General features: G+C 37.0%; 1 protein-coding gene across 1 annotated transcript in view; it reads right to left on the minus strand.

Moving 5' to 3' along the window:
• The window catches only part of COL5A2 (collagen type V alpha 2 chain), a 68,122-nt gene that overhangs the window by 29,038 nt on the left and 16,864 nt on the right, over nt 1-22,220 (minus strand). The window contains exons 10-26 of the mRNA XM_079925031.1: nt 21,539-21,592; nt 20,490-20,543; nt 19,559-19,603; nt 18,891-18,944; nt 10,367-10,411; nt 9,212-9,265; nt 6,853-6,951; nt 6,481-6,525; nt 6,265-6,363; nt 4,948-5,001; nt 4,607-4,714; nt 3,496-3,549; nt 2,811-2,909; nt 1,538-1,591; nt 713-811; nt 553-606; nt 405-458 (exon numbers count right to left, since the gene is read on the minus strand). Coding sequence (XP_079781157.1) covers nt 405-458; nt 553-606; nt 713-811; nt 1,538-1,591; nt 2,811-2,909; nt 3,496-3,549; nt 4,607-4,714; nt 4,948-5,001; nt 6,265-6,363; nt 6,481-6,525; nt 6,853-6,951; nt 9,212-9,265; nt 10,367-10,411; nt 18,891-18,944; nt 19,559-19,603; nt 20,490-20,543; nt 21,539-21,592 — 1,125 coding nt within the window. The remainder of the gene's footprint in view (nt 1-404; nt 459-552; nt 607-712; nt 812-1,537; nt 1,592-2,810; nt 2,910-3,495; nt 3,550-4,606; nt 4,715-4,947; nt 5,002-6,264; nt 6,364-6,480; nt 6,526-6,852; nt 6,952-9,211; nt 9,266-10,366; nt 10,412-18,890; nt 18,945-19,558; nt 19,604-20,489; nt 20,544-21,538; nt 21,593-22,220) is intronic.

Below are 22,220 nucleotides of genomic sequence, written 5' to 3' on the forward strand. Positions count from 1 at the left end.
CAAAACAAACAAACAAAAAAAACGCTTAAATAAATTTCTATAAGACACAATATTAGAAAAAAAACCCTGGTATAATCGAGTATTTATATATTTTAAATAAAATACAGTATAAAATATTTGTCAGACACTACTTTCCTCATATAATTTTCAACTGTGATAACATAGAGATGATGAGGTAGCTTTTACCATCAGCATTTCATAGAAGTTTAAAATGAAAAGACCAATAATTCTACTTAAAAAGGCAGAAGATGCCAGCACAGGAATCAAAAGAAAAGATATAACTGAAATTCTTCCATCTTGCACTTTTTTATTTACTTCCCCCCAAAACCTACCCATGAGTAAAGTCTCAGACAAACATCACTGAAGAATGCAATGTGAATATATTCTCACTAAAACTTACATACCGGGGGGCCCACAGGACCGGAAGGACCAACTTCACCATCTTTTCCAGGAGCTCCCTAGCATCGCAGAGAGATAATTTATGAGGTGAGACCATGAGAATTTGGGTAATTTCATATATATTTTTTTCTTTAGCAGAAAATGTGTAGTTACCCTCTGCCCAGGAACACCAGCATTTCCTGCTTCTCCAGGTTTTCCAGGGTCACCCTAAAGAATCAATGCAAACTAATTTAAATTTCAATCAGTTTGCTATAAACATGTCAGCTCCAAGTGAGGATTATGATGAGATGGCAACATTATACACTGTACTCACACTGCTACCTTTGGGGCCTGGAAGACCCATACTCCCAGGCTGCCCTCTGATTCCTATGGAGCCTGGAGGACCTGGCCGGCCATCCTCTCCTGGAGCACCCTACAAAATTGACAGGAGCAATGTAAGTTTCACATAAGTTCTCTCTGAATGTTACATCACCCAAGTTGTCACTTGCCTTTCCTTACTACAAAAGTTATGTAAGTTTTAAATTAAGCCACGTTTTTATTTCAGTGAATCAGGACAGTTGAGTGTTTTTAAAAACAACTGCTGAGGTATTTGAATGTTTAGAACGGAGACTTTATTCTTATTCTATACACAAGCCTCATCTTTATGTCTCTTTACATTCTCATATTAATAGGGGAAATCTTCCTTCTTTCATTTACTCTTGTTTGTGGTAATGAAAACTCAGGACTTCCATTTCACATTTGCTGTATAAGGAAAGGGCCCAGAATATATGAACTTTCAAATTTATACCCACTTATCTCTTAAATGTATAAAATTGGAAGGATATCAAGAAATGAGAATGTTGCTAACAAATTCCACTAATATTAATAAATACATCATGGAAACTTTTTCACTTATGTCAGAGAAGCAATTACAATCTCAAGCATTTATTTCAATACAACGTTATCAATTTTTGGTCATTTTGAAAATACACAGATCCTTAATATTTACTTCCAGGAGAGGAAGGTACATTTTAAACATGTAAACATGATCAGCATCCACCTGATCAAAAATGTTAACCTTAAATAAGCATCTTACCATGTAAGTTGCATGTCTATTGAGAAATATTAATGGTGGTGGACTTCTGTTTAAATTACTTACCAAAGGTCCAAGTTTTCCTTCAGGACCTTGAACACCAGGATTTCCTGTCAGACCCTAAAAATTGAAAGCAATTGTCAGTTTGTTGCTGACCTGCAACTGGAGTAAGATTCTAAAGAGTAAAAATAGCACTGCATTAAAAAGATCCAGTTCCGCTTTGCAATGCCCACTCTCAGTAGCCTTAGGTTCCTCTAGACAAACTCACAGGACCATCATGGGCCCCACTCAACCTGGTTTCAGGATACAGGGCAGGATACAGGGCAGACAACACAACATGCAACAAGGCATCACATGTGGGACTCCCCACTGGGAGGAGTCCTCACAGCACAGCCTTCAGGGCCAGACTCTAAGCCTCACACAATGGGAGGCCCGATGTGAGAGAATCAGTCTATGTGGTGGGTGCAGGAGCCACCCTGGTTTGAAATCTCACATAACCAATATTTGTAACAGCACCTTGGACATACTATACTGGTCCCAGCAAGGTGAATGCCCAGGTACAAGTCCCTGCAAACTCAGGAAATCCAAAGCTATGCCTCCTACCAGTTTTTTTAATTCATTCATAGTCCTCCAAGTCCAAATGCAGTCTACAATCAGGGATCATTTTTACTAAAAGTAATTGAATGGTCATTCAACTGGCATTCCACCTTTATCATGTGTCTAGGGAAGAATATCAAAGATATTTATCGAAGATGAACCCAATGCCTCTTTCTCACGTAGAAGGAGAAAGGGTTGTAGGAGACTTTTACTCAAATATCTAACGCTGGGTTCAGGACAAAGAACTTATGTTGAGCCAAATGTATCTTTCCATGAAGCTTTCTGTATAATCCTTTTCTCTTTAAGGGGCATTGTTGACAACTGAATATAAGGGTAATTCCATAGTTCTAATGAATTTTCAAGTGACATTTTGTTAAAATGAAATTTGTCAGGAATTCTCTGTGCTAAAAGTCACATAAGTTGTTCATCAGCAAGTAAAGAAAAATCATAAAAATTGATAAAAAGGATTTTCTTTTCATATCAAGTGGTAAAATTATTAATACATACCTCTTTGAATAAAGGAGACTAGAAGTTTTTTTTTCTATACATGATAAAAATAGCAAACCATTCATTATTTCAAAAATAATGAATCAGGTCAAACCCAAAGAAAAAAACAAAGAAATGTTCCAAGTCGCGAAAGCAAGCTATTAAAAAAAAAAAAAAAAACCTTTAAGAAACCTTTAATGAGTTCTCAGGAGCATATCTCCTGGGTTGATGTAGCAAAAAACTGCTGTGTTCTTACCCGAGCACCTGGAAGCCCAGGTTCCCCCGGACGTCCTGGATCCCCCTGACCTCCTTTAGGTCCTGAAGAACCTACAGGACCCCTCTCTCCTTGAGCCCCCTGTTCCAAAGCAAAGCAGAACATATCAGGAAAAAGGGAGTGCAGGGAAACAAAAGCAAGCATATATAAAATCCTTGTTTACAAATCAAACCACTGGTATAACATAAAAGAGTTTGTCAAAGTAGTTACAAAGACTTCTTTGTAAACCATGTCACTTCACATTTTGTTCTCATTTGGATTCCTTGTAGAATAGAGGTTTTTCATCATTAACTAATGAAAGTTGTGTTTAGAGCCTCACTCCAATAACTTAGATTTAGAAACCCCCAAATTTTGAAACAGTCTAAATTTCTAGATGAAGGAAAAAATATATATCGGCTAAAGGAAAGATTTATGGCCTATTCTTCTCAAGAATGTCCCTGGAAAGTTTGAAAACAAACTCCAATACACCTCCAACCATCATCCTTCTCCCCTAGACCTCTATAATGAAGAAATTGCACAAGAGGGATTTGGCAGTAGGAGTAACATCTGTGTCCAACTCTTTTCTAGATCTGGACCCATGTGGACCAAGGCTAGATCACCATGCTGGACAATGGCATCTTTTGCAACACTGCCCACAGGAGTGTCAACCTTGATAGGATAACCTTACCTTTGGTCCAGGTAAACCATCAGAGCCTGGAAAACCACGATTGCCAGGAGCGCCCTACAAATGACCAAAATGTGATTCTTAATTGTGGATGTTTTTGTAATATATAACGAGTGGGTGATTTTTATTCTTAGTACTATAAGGTTTTAGGAGCTATGATCAAACCAACACAGCAATAGATATGTATAAGAAAAAATAACCTGACTATACAGAAAGACATTTTAAATTTTGAAAAATATATGTAAGTACTGAGCCAAAATTATTCAAATCAAAAAATATTTTACCACTTCATTGTAAAATTAAACATAGAGAAAAACTGATACATAGATATAGATACGAGAGGTAAAGAAATGGTACCATCTACCACAATCAAAATGTCAGTAATTGCAGGCATTAGTATTGTCTTTGATGTGAAGCCCTTTGCATTTTCTGAGGTTCCATACAAAAGTAAGGTGATATTGTTATTCTCCCTTTCAGACCTGTTTCATTATAGTCCAGTCACAGCAACCTTTTCTGGTCTTCAAAATCACTAAGCCCTTTCTGGCCTCCTGGATTTGCATTTTTTGTTTCCTCTGCTGAAAAATGCTTTTTCTCTCAAGTTTTCTTGCTGGCTCATCTTAATCTTCAGATCTTAGCTAGATGCCATCTTCTCAAAGAATCTTATTTCCTAACCACCTAACCTAATGCCACACTACCGTCATAAGTTACTCTCTACCACATCACCCTGCTATTCCCTAAGTGTATATGGCACTTATTAAAATGTGTAATTATATTTTTATTTACCTGTTAACTTGTTTATTGCTTACCTCCCCACTAAACTATTGTTTACTAGCCCCCGCATGAAGGCTGGACCCATAGCATTCTTGTTCACTGATGTATCCCAAGCACCATACACCAAATTGGCATAGAGCATTTGTTCAGTCAATATTAGATGAATGAATGAATGAACAATGATTAGACAGTTGGCTCCCTGAATTCAAAGATAGCCATACTGAACTGTGCAATGCACCTGCTAGCATTTCTCTTAATTGCTCTAGTTTTCCTCACTATTCCAAAAGTTATTCATGTACTTCCCCCACAACTATAAGAATTTATTCAATCATTCAAATTTTACCCTTTCTCCCATGGGGCCTGGAGGACCAACTGTTCCTGGATCACCTCGGGGACCTCGTTTGCCTTCTTCACCAGGTGGGCCTATTGGACCCTGAATACCATGTGGCCCCTATTGAAAACAGAAGGACAGATACCAGAAAGAGCCGTTTGACAAGGGAGTTATAGTCAAAAGATTCATTTAAATAAGTCAGTCACAAATTTTAAACTATATTAAGCAAACTCTTTCCATCCAAAAGTATTATAATTCTCATTGTCATTATTTGAAGTACTTGAGTATTTTGGGCTTACATTTCTGGATAATATTCATGTTCTTCTTATCATTTAAAAGAAATAAAACCTTACCGGTTCCCCTTTTGGGCCAGCTTCTCCTTTGAAACCTGGAACTCCTGGATCACCCTAAAATAAAAACATTGATAATTTTAAGAACCAAGATATTTATCCAGCCCAACCTGCTTTAATTATTACAGTGAATGGGCCTTGAAAATTTTCTGCAGCTGAATCTGTACTGAATCAGCAGTATAATAATTTTTTTAAATTATGCAAATCTTGTAGAATGTGTGTGAAATTTTATAAAATCCAGTACAGTTAGGTAGTAGTTTGTATATTTTACAGGGGTCTTCAAAAGATTTACTTTTAAAATCTTGTTTTTAATCATGCATAGTAGGATAATTAGAATTATTCAGTTATTATTACAATTTGATAATAAAAATTAGAACTAACAATGACAACTTCAATAGATAAATCTATTTAGAGTCTATTTTAGGAAATAGATTTCTTCACCCAAAATCAAAATAATTTTATATTTATGTTCTATTTATTGAGATTTGACAACATCAAATAGGGTATTTTATCTTTAGAGTATTCAAGAGTTTTGGGTATGTATGTCTTTATAATGCCAATTGTACTATAATTTGTGGGAACCAGATTGCTAAATTGAGAACATGATAAAATCAAATGTAAAATACCAACAACACGCATGTTTTTATAAATTCGTCACTAGCATTTAAAAAGGATTTATCAGCATAATCAAATTACTTAGATCAGGATCTAAAATATTTGTTTTAAGTAGTACTAGGAAACAAAGTTTTGTTATATATCAAGCTAAAAGATACATAAGCACAACTTCTCAATGTGTTTATTTCTTAAGAACTAACCGTATATTTTTACCAATAGATAAATATATGAATATAAAACATACAAATTTATACAAAATGTGGAAACTCATTCAATATAAACAACATGTTGGAAGCACTCTTCAAGAATAAATCTTAAGAAATAGCTGTTGAACCCATTTTAGCCAAGTTGTCATTATAACCCCCCATGAAAACTCCGTATTTCCCCATACTGGCTTGCAAAGTGTCTCCATATTTGTTATGTAACTCTATAAAATTCTATGAGGTGGATCATGAAGTTATGACCTTACTATTTTAAACAAAAGAACACTAAAATTTAACATAGTGCAATAATTTTCCCCTTTGAATTTAAACATGTAAATTGTACATTAATATTTGGCTTCCACTTTACAAAAATTCCTACCTTCTTTTGTCTCATTCAAATAAGTCACATTATCTATGTTTCACTGTATCTCATTGCATATTATTTCTCTGGCGATCTTAGTTGTATTATACTAATGGATGATAATTCTTTGATGGACATTACCGGTTGGCCTCGAATTCCTGGAGGTCCAGTGCTACCCTGAGGTCCTGGAGATCCAGGGGGCCCTGCTAAGCCAGGAGGACCAGAGGTACCCGGAGAACCCTATTGGAATGTAAGAGTAACATGATGAGCAGAGACCTAGGCACAAGTCTATGGTCACTGTTCAAAGGATTGTGCCCATTTGAACCTCATGTGGCATAAATGAAGTTAGTTACTCACTGTTGGGCCTTTGGCACCAGGCGTACCATCAGTTCCCACTGCACCCTAAAAGATACAGGAAAAGTTCATGAAATATTAAGCCATATCTAGGGTGGTATTCAGATGTCCACCCATCTCACAAAAGGAGGCAGAAAAATTACCAAAAAGAAAGAAAGGAAAAATAAATCAACCACCATTATATTATAAAAATCACTTTTATGACTAATTAATTCCCTTTTCCATAAAATAGACAAAATTTGCAGAGTTGACAAGGGACATGTTTTTTTTCATGAGTTCTAAACACTCATTCAGAATTGAAAGAGAATATATTAAAATACGTTATAAAACATGTCCAGCTTTCAGTGATAATTTCTAAATATACTAGGAACTTACAGGAAGACCTTGAGAGCCAACAGGACCCGGTAGCCCAGTTTCACCTCTTTGCCCCTGAGGACCTTCAGGGCCTCGTGCCCCAGTGGGACCTGCTTCTCCCTAAAGGGGTACGAGGAAAACGTTAATTTAAGAAAATATCAGTGTGGTGTGTTTCAAAGCTGACTGCTTATTTGGAGTTTTACATTTTACACCCAATCATTTAAACGAGTCAAGAACACAAAGTAGTTTCCAGGGGTGTGTGCCTAACTTAGCTTAAGGGATGGACTCACTTCCCGCCACTCTGGATGTGATGATGCCCACAGCATGCAGAGCAGAGCAACCTGGTGAAGGTCACCTGATAGCTACCCTTGTTTCAACCCAAGATAGGGATCCAGATAGTAAATAAAAATACAGGATGCCTGGTTAAGTTTTAATTCAGATAAACAACAAATGATTTCAGAATAAGTTTGTCCCATGCAATATCTGGAACATATTTATCCTAAAAGATTGTTCTTTATTTATCTGAAATTCAAACTTAGCTGAGTTTCTGCATTTTATCTAACATATTAGGTACCTAATGTAAATCATATCCTAGAGGGAATTCCTATTATCCTTCACTGAAATACAAAGAACTAGACGTGAAAGTTTATTCTTCATCTAGAGAGCCAGACAGCCTGGAAGAATATTACAGGTATAGCAGAATTTTGGCCAAAAACAAACACCAGGGGTGGTGGTCTTTATGTTGGGGGTGGTGGTAGGACAGGGAAACAATTTCTGAAACAGTTTTGTGAGGTGTTTGACTTTATTGAGGAGTTTTCAGTAGCCAACAGCCCGTATTAGAAAAACCCAGGAGGAGAGGGAAGTATCCAGAGTGAACTACTGTATAAACTATGATGGCTAGTGAAGTCTTAACTAGAGGCCACAGTAGGAGCAGAAACCACTTCCTGCTAAGTGAGAGTCCGGGGCATTGTGAGTATTCTTCCTTGAATTCTCTAGCCAGAGCTTGGTGTGAGGGTGGAGAGTCTTACAGAGAGAGAGAGGGAAGGGATTTTGCCTATTTTGACTGAGGTACACAGGGAGTTTGGGCCTTCCCATGTCAGAGTCAGTGGCAGCAGACTTAGGACTTCAGGGAGCAGATCAGATACAGAGGGGAATTGAAGCAGGTCCTACTCAGGGAGCAGACCAGATACAGAGGGGAATTGAAGCAGGTCCTACAGTGAGTTCTCAGTTAACGGAGGGACTGGTTAGTGAACCAACGGAGTGAATAGTGAACCATTTTAAAATAAAGCAGGCACATCCCTGTGGCACAGAATTTAAAGTCAGCGTTAGAGACAGCCGAAGAATAATTTGACTTGATGACTCTCACATTTCAAAGAATACTTGAAATGTCAACTAGAGATTTTTTTTGTTTGTTTATTTGTTTGTTTCGAAGTTCAAATCCAATCTGAGTGGCCCCACTAACAAGAAGCGTGGGCCTGTACTGAGGGCATCCTCTGCCTCAGGCACTATGCTAAGGGTTTGCATATTTTCTCACTTAATCTTCAATAAAATTCCTTGAGAAAACAAGATTTAGAGAGGTGAGGTGACTGGCCACGGTTATTTTTGTACAGCAGAATCTTGTGAGCAAATCCCTTCTTCAAGATGAAGAAAATTATTGCCAAAGAAAAACCGGGTGTGAGAAAAATCAAACGTATTGTGTTGTTCAAAGTTTGAAGGTAGCGTTCTGAGTTTATTCACTAATTTAGCTAATATAATCTTAATAACCTCCCACTGTAATACATGGATTTATCATCCAAAGTGTTGAGAGAAAGAACAAGTTGTGACTCACTACAAATGTAAATCATCCCAGCAGAATACTCCAATCCATTTCCACATGGACAGCCAAATAGCCTCCCCACGCATTCCATCAATGATTGTGTAAGTTGCGGGGGTGGAGGTGGGGAGAAGGGGAGCAGAAGTGGAGGCCAATATTGTGTGGCCTTTTGATCACCTCGGATTTATTTTACTCTCCTATTGTTTAGAACATTCTGCTATTTATTACTGCCAGGCACTGTATCCAAGAATAGAGTTCAATTCAGATTAAACCCTTACCCCTCACAGCCGTTACAATTGTCTGGTGTTAGAGTCCTATTGCAACAGACTCTTTGATACTACAAGTGCATGATTATAAGTAATTCTCTTTTAATTACTTATTATATAATAATATCATATTTTTCATTTTCTTTTTTTTTTCCCCTACCATAATGGACACTGAGAATACGCTAGGCTCTTTTCCTTAGTTAAGAGCGACTTCCACACTCTTCAATGAAAGAAATGACATTCTTTACTTTGGGATTCAGGTAATTCATGTCATCAAGAGCTAAATATAGTAACATCTTACCTTCAACCCAGGATTTCCTGGAAAACCAGCGGAACCAGTTATCCCAAGAGGACCCTATTAAAAGAAACCAGAAAAATGATTAGACGTGTATTTTAATTAACATGAAATCTTTTATTCTGTACTTTGACATATAAGAGTAATCCACTTAGTACTTTAAAATCACAAAGATAATAATATAATTTTATCATAAGAACCTTACAACACTGATATGCAATTGTGCTAAAACACATGTCCAGTGGTATTAAACATAACAGAATTTCCTACTTGTAGCATACGAGAGTCAGTCACAAACACAAATTGTTTGAAACAACTGCTTCTAGAGAAATTACTTTCTTTGTGTTAACCAAGTAATAAGGATAGTTTTTAGAAAGTTACACATTGTACCAAAATCTAGGACTTCACTTTATAAAAATGATGATTAAGAATCATCTGGATATTTTGAAGTGATTTTTTTCAGGCTAATAAAAAGTGAATATGTGTCACTATACTACATTTGGGAAGGCATGAATAGAGTCTAAACCACTGATTTAAAGCTGGATTTAAAGGAAATGAGTGTAAGAGGAATTTCATTCTAGGTTATCCTGATTCTTCTTTGAGGACTGTATTTTAAATCCATCAGTTTTGCATTAATAAAAGCCCTTTTAAATTACACTTATTTTTCCTCCCATAGTTTGTTTCCTTTTTATGAGTAACAAGGAAGAAAAGATCTTAAGGGCAAGTAATTGCAAATCCGATTTACCCTCCTAGTACTGAATATTTCCCTGAGCTCATCATGTTTTTCACCTATCCACTGTACGGACCATGTTGTATTCTTGTTCTTTTTATATACTCATCTTTCAAGACTAAGCTTAAAAGTTGTTCCTCTTTAAGTCTTTCTTGACTTCTTTGTCTCACTACTGGTGTCGGTACAGGTAGGTTCCCATACTTCAGGTTGCTTTCCCTATCACAGAAGTTAGCAATAGCATTATGCTACAATATCAATTGATATATCTCTCTTCTTTGACAGGGCAGGTTTCAAAGACAAGTACTATGTGTTTGTTGTCTTTCTGTTCCAAGCACCTGGGACACAGTAGGTGCTTTGTAAATGGTAATGAATGTACAAATGGAAGAATGAATGAATAAGTGAATGAATGAATATGAAAGTAATACACTCACCATTGGCCCAGGTTTTCCAGGCATACCATGTGCACCTCGTTGTCCCTAGTTAGGAGAAGAGGCAAGATAACGGTGCATTTTCTACTGTATTTGTTGACAATTCATTTACGTTATAAAAATGTCTATGTTAAAATTGGAGAATGAATATTAAGGTTAACTGACAACTTTAACTAGGTTAATAGCAATAAAAATACATTTATACAACATGCGTAAAGTAGCAATAAGCACATCTATCCTTACAGCAATAAGAGAGAAAAATCAAGACTGGAAATACAAACTGATTAAAATGATTCTTTTTACTTGAACGTGTCACCTTCTATCAAATGAGCTCAAAGACAATGAAACTTTGAACACTGGGCTCTTCTTAATAGAATAACCCAGAGGAAGGAATGCACTCCATGTAAAACAAAAACCTAGAGCACATGTGCACACACATGTACACACACACAAAGGAAATTAAGTAGTAGTGAATGCTGCGGGTGTCACCCAGATTCCCCTTCAGCACAGAAATAATCATTCTACCACTGCTGGAAGTGTTATAAGCTGTGATGGCTCCCAGTTGAGACCCTCCCCACAAATTGCTGAAAGGAGTTAGCTATCCCAAGGTTATGCGCTTCCCTGGTCAATGCAGTGGTACAAAGGATTAGCCCCCATTCAAAACAGTCTGAAGAGCCATCCCAGCTCCACTGTTCCCATGGAATGGAAGGCTCATGAAGATTGAGGTCTCTGTTGCAAATGTAACACAGTTTGATTTCTCCCTATGGCAAATCCTGCTTATTTTATTAATTTCTTCATAGGTGTAGTTTCTTTATTTTTTTAATAAATTTATTTATTTTTGGCTGCGTTGGGCCTTTGTTGCTGAGAGTGGGTCTATTCTTTGCTGCGGTGCACGGGCTTCTCATGGTGGTGGCTTCTCTTGTTGTGGAGCACGGTCTCTAGGTGTACGGGCTTCAGTAGTTGTGGCACATGGGCTCAGTAGTTGTGGCTTGTGGGCTCTAGAGAGCAGGCTCAGTAGCTGTGGTGCACAGGCATAGATGCTCCACGTCATGTGGGATCTTCCCAGACGAGGGCTCGAACCCATTTCCCCTGCATTGGCAGGTGGATTCTTTTTTGAATTTTATTTTATTTATTTTTTTATACAGCAGGTTCTTATTAGTCATCAATTTTATACACATCAGTGTATACATGTCAATTCCAATTGCCAAATTCATCCCACCCCCACCCCAGCTTTCCCCCGTTGGTGTCCATACATTTGTTCTCTACAACTGTGTCTCAATTTCTGCCCTGCAAACCAGTTCATCTGTACCATTTGTCTAGGTTCCACATATATGCGTTAATATACGATATTTGTTTTTCTCTTCTGACTTACTTCACTCTGTATGACAGTCTCTAGATCCAACCATGTCTCAACAAATGACCCAATTTCATTCCTTTTTATGGCTGAGTAATATTCCATTGTATATATGTACCATAACTTCTTTATCCATTCATCTGTCGATGGGCATTTAGGTTGCTTCCATGACCTGACTATTGTAAGTAGTGCTGCAATGAACATTGGGGTGCATGTGTCTTTTTGAATTATGGTTTTCTCTGGGTATATGCCCAGCAGTGGGATTTCTGGATCATATGGTAATTCTATTTTTGGTTTTTTAAGGAACCTCCATACTGTTCTCCATAGTGGCTGTTTCAATTTACATTCTCACCAACAGTGCAAGAGGGTTCCCCTTTCTCCACACCCTCTCCAGCATTTGTTGTTTGCAGATTTTCTGATGATGCCCATTCTAATGGTGTGAGGTGATACCTCATTGTAGTTTTGTTTTGTTTTGTTTTGTTTTGTTTGCGGTACGCGGGCCTCTCACTGTTGTGGCCTCTCCCATTGTGGAGCACAGGCTCCGGACGTGCAGGCTCAGCAGCCATGGCTCATGGGCCCAGCCACTCCGCGGCATGTGGGATATTCCTGGACCGGGGCATGAATCCGTGTCCCCTGCATCGGCAGGTGGACTCTCAACCACTGCGCCACCAGGGAAGCCCCCTCATTGTAGTTTTGATTTGCATTTCTCTAATAATTAGTGATGTTGAGCAGATTTTCATGTGCTTCTTGGCCATCTGTATGTCTTCTTTGTAGAAATGTCTATTTAGGTCTTCTGCCCATGTTTGGATTGGGTTGTTTGTTTTTTTAATATTGAGTTGCATGAGCTGTTTATATATTTTGGAGATTAATCCTTTGTCCATTGATTGGTTTGCAAATATTTTCTCCCATTCTGAGGGTTGTCTTTTCGTCTTGTTTATGGTTTCCTTTGCTGTGCAAATGCTTTGAAGTTTCATTAGGTCCCATTTGTTTATTTTTGTTTTTATTTCCATTACTCTAGGAGGTGGATCAAAAAAGATCTTGCGTGATTTATGTCAAAGAGTGTTCTTCCTATGTTTTCCTCTAAGAGTTTTATAGTGTCTGGTCTTACATTTAGGTCTCTAATCCATTTTGAGTTTATTTTTGTGTATGGTGTTAGGAAGTGTTCTAATTTCATTCTTTTGCATGTAGCTGTCCAGTTTTCCCAGCACCACTTATTGAAGAGACTGTCTTTTCTCCATTGTATATCCTTGCCTCCTTTGTCATAGATTAGCTGACCATAGGTGCGTGGGTTTATCTCTGGGCTTTCTATCTTGTTCCATTAATCTTTATTTCTGCTTTTGTGCCAGTGCCATATTGTCTTGATTGCCGTTACTTTGTATTATAGGCTGAAGTCAAGGAGTCTGATTCCTCCAGCTCTGCTTTTTTCCCTCAAGGCTGCTTTGGCTATTCGGGGTCCTTTGTGTCTCGATACAAATTTTAAGATTTTTTGTTCTACCTCTGTAAAAACTGCCATTGGTAATTTGATAGGGATTGCATTGAATCTGTAGATTGCTTTGGATAGTATAGTCATTTTCACAGTATTGATTCTTCCAATCCAAGAACATGGAATATCTCTCCATCTGTTGGTAACATCTTTAATTTCTTTCATCAGTGTCTTATAGTTTTCTGCATACAGGTCTTTTGTCTCCCTAGGTAGGTTTATTCCTAGGTATTTTATTCTTTTTGTTACAATGGTAAATGGGAGTGTTTCCTTAATTTCTTTTTCAGATTTTTCACCATTAGTATATAGGAATGCAAGAGATTTCTGTGCATTAATGTTGTATCCTGTAACTCTACCAAATTCATTGATTAGCTCTAGTAGTTTTCTGGTGGCATCTTTAGGATTCTCTATGTATAGTATCATGTCATCTGTAAACAGTGACAGTGTTACTTCTTCTTTTCCAATCTGTATTCTGTTTATTTCTTTTTCTTCTCTGATTGCCGTGGCTAGGACTTCCAAAACTATGTTGAATAATAGTGGTGAGAGTGGACATCCTTGTCTTGTTCCTGATCTTAGAGGAAATGCTTTCAGTTTTTCACCATTGAGAATGATGTTTGCTGTGGGTTTGTCATATATGGCCTTTATTATGTTGAGGTAGGTTCCCTCTATGCCCACTTTCTGGAGAGTTTTTATCATAAATGGGTTGTGAAGTTTGTCAAAAGCTTTTTCTGTATCTATTGAGATGATCATATGGGTTTTCTTCTTCAATTTGTTAATATGGTGAATCACTTTCATTGATTTGCATATATTGAAGAATCCTTTTATCCCTGGGCTAAATCCCACTTGATCACGGTGTATGATCCTTTTAATGTGTTGTTGGATTCTGTTTGCTAGTATTTTGTTGAGGACTTTTGTGTCTATATTCTTCAGTGATCTTGGTCTGTAATGTTCTTTATTTGTAGTATCTTTGTCTGGTTTTGGTATCAGGGTGATGGTGGCCTCATAGAATGGGTTTGGGAGTGTTCCTTCCTCTGCAATTTTTTGGAAGAGTTTGAGAAGGATGGTGTTAGCTCTTCTCTAAATGTTTTATAGAATTCACCTGTGAAGCCATCTGGTCCTGGACTTTTGTTTGTTGGAAGATTTTTAATCACAGTTTCAATTTCATTACTTGTGATTAGTCTGTTCACATTTTCTATTTCTTCCTGGTTCAGTCTTGGAAGGTTATACCTTTCTAAGAATTTGTTCATTTCTTCCAGGTTGTCCATTTTATTGGCATAGAGTTGCTTACAGTAGTCTCATGATGCTTTGCATTTCTGTAGTGTCTGTTGTAACTTCTCCTTTTTCATTTTCAATTTTATTGATTTCAGTCCTCTCCCTCTTTTTCTTGATGAGTCTCGCTAATGGTTTATCAATTTTGTTTATCTTCTCAAAGAAAGAGCTTTTAGTTTTATTGATCTTTGCTATTGTTTTCTTTGTTTCTATTTCATTTATTTCTGCTCTGATCTTTATGATTTCTTTCTTTCTGCTAACTTTGGGTTTTGTTTGTTCTTCTTTTTCTAGTTCCTTTAGGCATAAGGTTAAATTGTTTATTTGAGATTTTTCTTGTTTCTTGAGGTAGGCTTGTATAGCTATAAACTTCCCTCTTAGAACTGCTTTTGCTGCATCCCATAGGTTTTGGATTGTCGTATTTTCATTGTCATTTGTCTCTAGGTATTTTTTGATTTCCTCTTTGATTTCTTCAGTGATCTCTTGGTTATTTAGTAATGTATTGTTTAGCCTCCATGTGTTTGTGTTTTTCACGTTTTTATCCCTGTAATTCATTTGTAATCTCATAGTGCTGTGGTCAGAAAAGATGCTTGATATGATTTCAATTTTCTAAAATTTACTGAGGCTTGATTTGTGACCTAAGATGCGATCTTCCTGGAGAACGTTCCATGTGCACTTGAGAAGGAAGTGTAATCTGCTGTTTTTGGACGGAATGTCCTATAAATATCAATTAAATCTATCTGGTCTATTGTGTCATTTAAAGGTTCTGTTTCCTTATTTATTTTCATTTTGGATGAAATGAGGTGTTAAAATCCCCTATTAGTATTGGTGTAAGTGAGGTGTTAAAATCCCCTATTAGTATTGTGTTACTGTCAAGTTCCTGTTTTATAGTTGTTAGCAGCTGCCTTATGTATTGAGGTGCTCCTATGTTGGGTGCATATATATTTATAATTGTTATATCTTCTTCTTGGATTGATCCCTTGATCATTATGTAGTGTCCTTCCTTGTCTCTTGTAACATTCTTTATTTTAAAGTCTATTTTATCTGATATGAGTATTGCTACTCCAGCTTTCTTTTGATTTCCATTTGCATGGAATATCTTTTTCTATCCCCTCACTTTCAGTCTGTATGTGTCCCTAGGTCTGAAGTGGGTCTCTTGTAGATGGGTGTTGTTTTTTTGTATCCATTCAGCAAGCCTGTGTCTTTTGGTTGGAGCATTTAATCCATTCACGTTTAAGGTAATTATCGACATGTATGTTCCTACGACCATTTTCTTAATTGTTTTGGGTTTGTTTTTGTAGGTCCTTTTCTTCTCTTGTGTTTCCCACTTAGAGAAGCTCCTTTAGCATTTGTTGTAGAGCTGGTTTGGTGGTGCTGAATTCTCTTAGCTTTTGCTTGTCTGTAAAGCCTTTGATTTCTCTGTAGAATCTGAATGAGATCCTTGCTGGGTAGAGTAATCTTGTTTGTAGGTTCTTCCCTTTCATCACTTTAAGTATATCATGCCACTCCCTTCTGGCTTGTAGAGTTTCTGCTGAGAAATCAGCTGTTAACCTTATGGGAGTTCCCTTGTATGTTATTTGTCATTTTTCCCTTGCTGCTTTCAATAATTTTTCTTTGTCTTTGATTTTTGCCAATTTGATTATTATGTGTCTCGGCGTGTTTCTCCTTTGGTTTGTCCTCTGTGGGACTCTCTGTGCTTCCTGGACTTGGGTGGCTATTTCCTTTCCCATGTTAGGGAAGTTTACAACTATAATCTCTTCAAATATTTTCTTGGGTCCTTTGTCTCTCTCTTCTCCTTCTGGGACCCCTAAAATGCAAATGTTGTTGCATTTAATGTTGTCCCAGAGGTCTCTTAGGCTGTCTTCATTTCTTCTCATTCTTTTTTCTTTATTCTGTTCAGCAGCAGTGAATTCCACCCTTCTGTCTTCCAGGTCACTTATCCGTTCTTCTGCCTCAGTTATTCTGCTATTGATTCCTTCTAGTGTAGTTTTCATTTCAGTTATTGTATTGTTCATCGCTGTTTGTTTGTTCTTTAATTCCTCTAGCTCTAGGTCTTTGTTAAACATTTCTTGCATCTTCTTGATCTTTGCCTCCATTCTTCTTCCAAGGTCCTGAATCATCTTCACTATCATTATTCTGAATTCTTTTTCTGGAGGGTTGCCTATCTCCACTTCATTTAGTTGTTTTTCTGGAGTTTTATCTTGTTCCTTCATCTGGTAATAGCCCTCTGCCTTTTCATCTTGTCTGTCTTTCTGTGAATGTGGGTTTTGTTCCACAGGCTGCAGGATTATAGTTCTTGCTTTTGCTGTTTGCCCTCTTGGCAGGTAGATTCTTAACCACTGCACCACCAGGGAAGTCCCATAGGGTGTAGTTTCTGAGAGCATTCTGAAAACAAATTTCCTGCACACAACTCTGCTTTAATGCCATTTCCTTGGAAAATTGACCCGTATATCATTTGTGCCAGAGGTAGTCAAGAAAGCCGACGCTAAAATGGAGTTTTTAACCTAGATTCCTCCTTGGCCAGCTGGCAATAGATGGAGTATGGATTTCTCTTGGCATGCTGCAGTGATGCAGTAGTAAATATTGTCTCCAGTAGTGAACTCAGATAGGGTACAAGTGTAAGGGAATGGGCTATGGGTGCAATAGCTCAGGCATTTGAGAAGGTTTAGGGGATGTAACAATTACAAAGTTAATGGAACTGCATGGGTCTTGTCGAGTGAATCCATTGGAGAAAGACGTTGAAAGGCTGATGGTAATTAAACATCAATATAAATCTCCTTAGCAGCATTTAAAAATATTGTCATCTTCTACAACCAGAAGGAAGAAAAAGTTGAAGATTAGGCCCAGGACTTTATGATAAAGCTTTAAGTGCTCTTGAGAAGGTTGAAGTCTAAAATGTGGAAAGTCTGCTATGCCATGGTCAGGGCCCTTGATTGGAGGGAATGGGACCTTGAAATTTCGCATTGGGATATCTTAAGAACTTTGAGATCTCAAATACCCTGAAGCCTCTGGGCCTACAGAAGTGCTCCTTCCCACCATTAACAGCTTATACTTCTCTCTTGCTTAAAGATGAAACAAAGGCCTCTACTTTATCAGACAACATATGCCACCGCCACCACCACCTGCTCCTCCCCCGGCCACCAGACCAACAATTAGCATCAAGTCACAAAATAACTGCACTGAGGAAATGCTGTTTCTGATAAAAGAGTGAAGAGACTCTACACTAAAAAATCTATAAGTCTTATACATCTTGTAGAGGCAGAATCCAAGAAAGAATGTATGGGACTAGGTCCTGAAGGTACTGGATCAAGAGGGACAGGATATAAAGCTGGAGAATTTTAATGATTTGGAAGCACTCTCCCATAATACATATTTAACACCCTGATAAACACCCTGGGAAATGTTGTTAACAGGGACAATAGTTCTTAGAAACTTGGAAAGAGCAATGGCACACACTAAGTGAAGCAGAAATGCTGGAACTTCCCAGGCAGATGGTAGAATAAAGCACAGAGAAGTGAACACAGTAGATTGGACATAATATGTATGTCTGGATAAGGCAATAGCTGACTATATTCTACAATATTCTCTACACTTCCAGAGGATACTCTGCCTGTAAGTGATAAAGAATGGCCTAGTGAGAGGGTCTCACTTCTCCTGAATCAAGGCCCTGACTTTGGTATCACTGAGAAGCACTAAGGTGGTTGTCTTCTATGGGATAATAGTAGGGGATGCTATAAACCTGGGAACTTTAATTGTAATGGGGATGATAGGATATCAAAATAACAGAGGCCAGGTGGCAGTCTTTAATTGTCAAAAGAAAAGTGGGTGAAATATAATGAACTGTAAGTTTGAAATATTAGCAAGTATAGCCCGACTTTCAGAGAGATGTGATGAGAATGAACAAAATAACGCCCCCCTCCAGGTTCAATGTAGATGGACAGACAGCAAGAGAATTTCTCAATCTGTACAACTAGGGACGATGATCAGGAGACTCTAATCTTTAAAAGGGTTTATTCATAGTACTTACCTTTTAGGATTGTGATGAACAAGAGATAAAGATATTCAGAAGAATGCTTGGCAGATAATAAGTGCTTGATAAATATTACCTGTTATTATAATGTGATTACTATTCCAAAGTCTATGATTCTCCATGCTGCTAAATGTTTTTATTATTTCTTAAATTCTGTATTAAAATAAGTAGGCAACAAATGTACTTTGGTTATGTAAGATGTTAACATTAACAGAAGGTAGGTATAGTGTACAAGGGTACATGGAAACTCTCTTCTATTTTTGCAACTTTTCTGTAAACCTAAATTTGTTTCAAAATAAAAAGTATAAAAATTACAAAGTAGGCAACCAGTATGTCATTCTCATTTAAAACACATATTCAGTAAAGCATTTGAGAGAGTTGAAATACACATACTTACAGGAGCACCCTGTGGCCCAAGTCTCCCTCTCTCTCCTGGCATTCCTCTTGGGCCCTGCAGATGATAAAGAAACATCTCTTGAAACATCTTACTTGAATTTCTAGGGTAGATTGATTTCACTACTCAAATCGATCAAGACTCATTATAATTGGCCTAAATAGATTTCACTTAACCTAGCTTTAATGGCCTAAATCTACAATAATCCTGATTTGATCACTGGTTACTGAAAAAGAATAAAGGCATTCAACAAATAAGAAAAACAATGTAATGCAGGAAGCCTTTCTATTTGAAGGGGCAAATTTTTTTTTTTTTTTTTTTTTTTTCCGGTAAGTGGACCTCTCACTGTTGTGGCCTCTCCCGTTGCGGAACAACAGGCTCAGGACGCGCAGGCTCAGCGGCCACGGCTCACGGGCCCAGCCGCTCTGTGGCATGTGGGATCTTCCCGGACCGGGGCATGAACCTGTGTCCCCTGCATTGGCAGGCGGACTCTCAACCACTGCGCCACCAGGGAAGCCCTGAAGGGGCAATTCTCATAGTGTGCTTGCCTTTCAGCTGATAATAAAGGATTATTTCACCAGCTAACATATGTTCTCTAGGTCTTTTTTTTTTTTCATTTAAACATTCTCTTAGTATAATCTAAAAAAGCAAAGAATTAAATTTTTACGTACCATTGGACCCATGGCACCCATTGGACCAGTAGGGCCAGCTTCACCCTAAAGCAAAAAGGAGATCATATTACAATATGAGAAACCTTCAGTTGATATTCATATCATTCTGTTTGTTCCATGTGTGTGTTATTTTAAAGGCTTATTTTTCAAAGTGAGCATTTGAAAGGTATACTTTCAATGAAGGACCTCAGAATTCTGCTGTAACACCTTTTCTCAAAATACAATGGAAATTTAGATTCTACAGAAATAAGTCTAAAATAAAATTGGGGATTTTAGCCACATTAATTAGAATAAAAAAACTATTTGTCTATGTCTGATAATACTTTAGGTCAAGTAAAATTTAGAAAGCTAAAATTGACTGTAATATTCCTTTAAGATCTCTTATAGGAAGCTTAGAAATGACAAATTTAAAGCCAAATGCTTTTCCACATATGTATTTCATCGTACTTTCTACTAAAAAGTCATCTGTACTTCCTGAATGTTCTCTTTCCCTCTAGAAGCATAAATAAATTTGGGAAAGAAATGATGGCCAAAAGGCCCTAGAATTAAAAGGGTACTAAATAATGGGACTAATGAACCATCTAAAACTCTCAGATATTTTTAAAGAAAACAGAAAGAGTAAATGTGTTTTAGAGGGTGAATTCATAGTGCATCTTTATATAAAGATAACAGCCATCCTACATTGGTAGAAACCCAGTGCCATGGTGGCTGTTCTTGGTGGCAAAATTAAGTCATGTTGTGTACCCTGCTAAATCTATTGCCACACATCCATGAAAGATTATATTTATCTATTAAATTTATCTACTTAACTATTCATTTTTTATACTCCTCTTTCCTCCAGAACTATTTAAGGTGGTCCTGAAAAAAATTTTAGACTTGAAGCAGAACAGAAATGCTATAGCGAGGTTGCATTCAGATACTATACAATTACCTTGGAACCGATTGCTCCAACTTCACCTTTAGGGCCTTCAAGACCTTTGTGTCCCTGAGAAGAAAAATATAAATTTGTATTTTACTGCTTTTTTGAGCCTCAGAAATGTAAAAGAAGAACCAAAAATAAGCTCACAGAAAGTGCCTTATGAAAACGGCTCTCAGATTTACAGTTGTTACTCAAAATGTTTCCAAATTCTCAACCTTTTTTGAAAGTCTATTCAAAGAAAATTAAAGTAGGGTTTCCCTCTTTAAATGATGTTTTCAATGTGCAATGTTCTCACCTTTCAAATTTTTGTGACTTCATAGAAATTTATTTTATAGCAATAAATAAAAAACCTATGGTGGCCTTAGAGAAAACAAATAATTATAGAATTTATATAGTTATAAAATATGGTTTATATCCAGGAGTGATGTTCAAAATATTTAATAACTAGTATAGAAGCAAGCATTCTAATCATAAGCTCAACCACTCAAAACAGAGGCCAGTCAATGTACACTGAGTGAATATCAACCATGCTTTCAGATAGATAGATAGATATGTAATTTCTATATATGTATGTAACATAATAGTTACATATTAATTATCCTGAGTTATAAAGAGAGAAGCATTCTATAGACTTCCATGTCTGAGTTGGGCTGAGCTGGCTAGGCACCCCCTGTGATCTAGTACACTTTATAGTATTGTGTCATTTATTCCACTATATAGTAATTGCATATTTTCTTAACTGAATATCATTAGCCTGAAGCTGAGAGTCAGCTTTGGGCATTTCTCATTTATCACTGTTTTTTCTTTTATAGCACAGTATTCATAGTATTCACAGTATTACATAGTAAGAACTCAAAATACATTTGTTTATAGAATCAAATGAAATTCAAAGGAAATGTAAAAAAAAGCATTGTGATTTTGATAACTGCAGATGACTACTACAACCACAGCCAGTTAAGGGCAATTGACAAATGGAATTGTACCGATTTTGAAGGTAAAGCTCCCCAGACCCTACTCTATAAGCCCCAGTATCTAAAAGGATTACAAAGGATTGAACTTACTCGGTGACCCTTCAGGCCTGGAAGACCAGGAGCCCCAGGAAATCCTCGAGCTCCCTGTTGAGGGTAAAAAAAAACCCAGATAAGGCATTTCAGAGTCATTAATTGCATAATACACTTTTTCTTCCAAGAAACATCTGGTACATAGTTTTTCACTAACAAACCTAAGAAGAAAAAGGAGAAGTATATTTTTACCTGTCAAAATACATCTAGGTGATCAAAAATTAGCAAGGCAAATGGAAACATGTCTTACACAGAGACACAGATTAATGTCAGGTATTGATTTGATGACATTTTTAAAATTTCAAAGTATATCACTGTATTATAATTAATAAAGAATAAACAACAAGAAAATAAACCTGAGTCAAGCTGCTCAGTGTCTGAATCAAGTAGCTCAAGGTATAGGAAAAAAAATCCGAAGAACTTAAGGAAAATTATGCTTTCCCGCCTTTATATCGTGTTTTATTTGTGGTAGAAGAATAAATGTATGTGTAGCAAACCAATATGATTTATTTTTTCTGAACTTCTAAGTATTAGCAGCAGAATATGATTAGAAAGATTATATTAAAATGTGATCAGAAATTTCTCAAAATAAAATGTTCAGGAGAAGCTTGTGGATTTGTGATTGTTTAAAAAACTGAGAAAATGAAATATCCAACAGAAAAGAAAGTCAAGAAATACGAAG

This window comes from Stenella coeruleoalba (assembly GCF_951394435.1).
Source record: "Stenella coeruleoalba genome assembly, chromosome: 6".
NCBI lineage: Eukaryota > Metazoa > Chordata > Mammalia > Artiodactyla > Delphinidae > Stenella > Stenella coeruleoalba.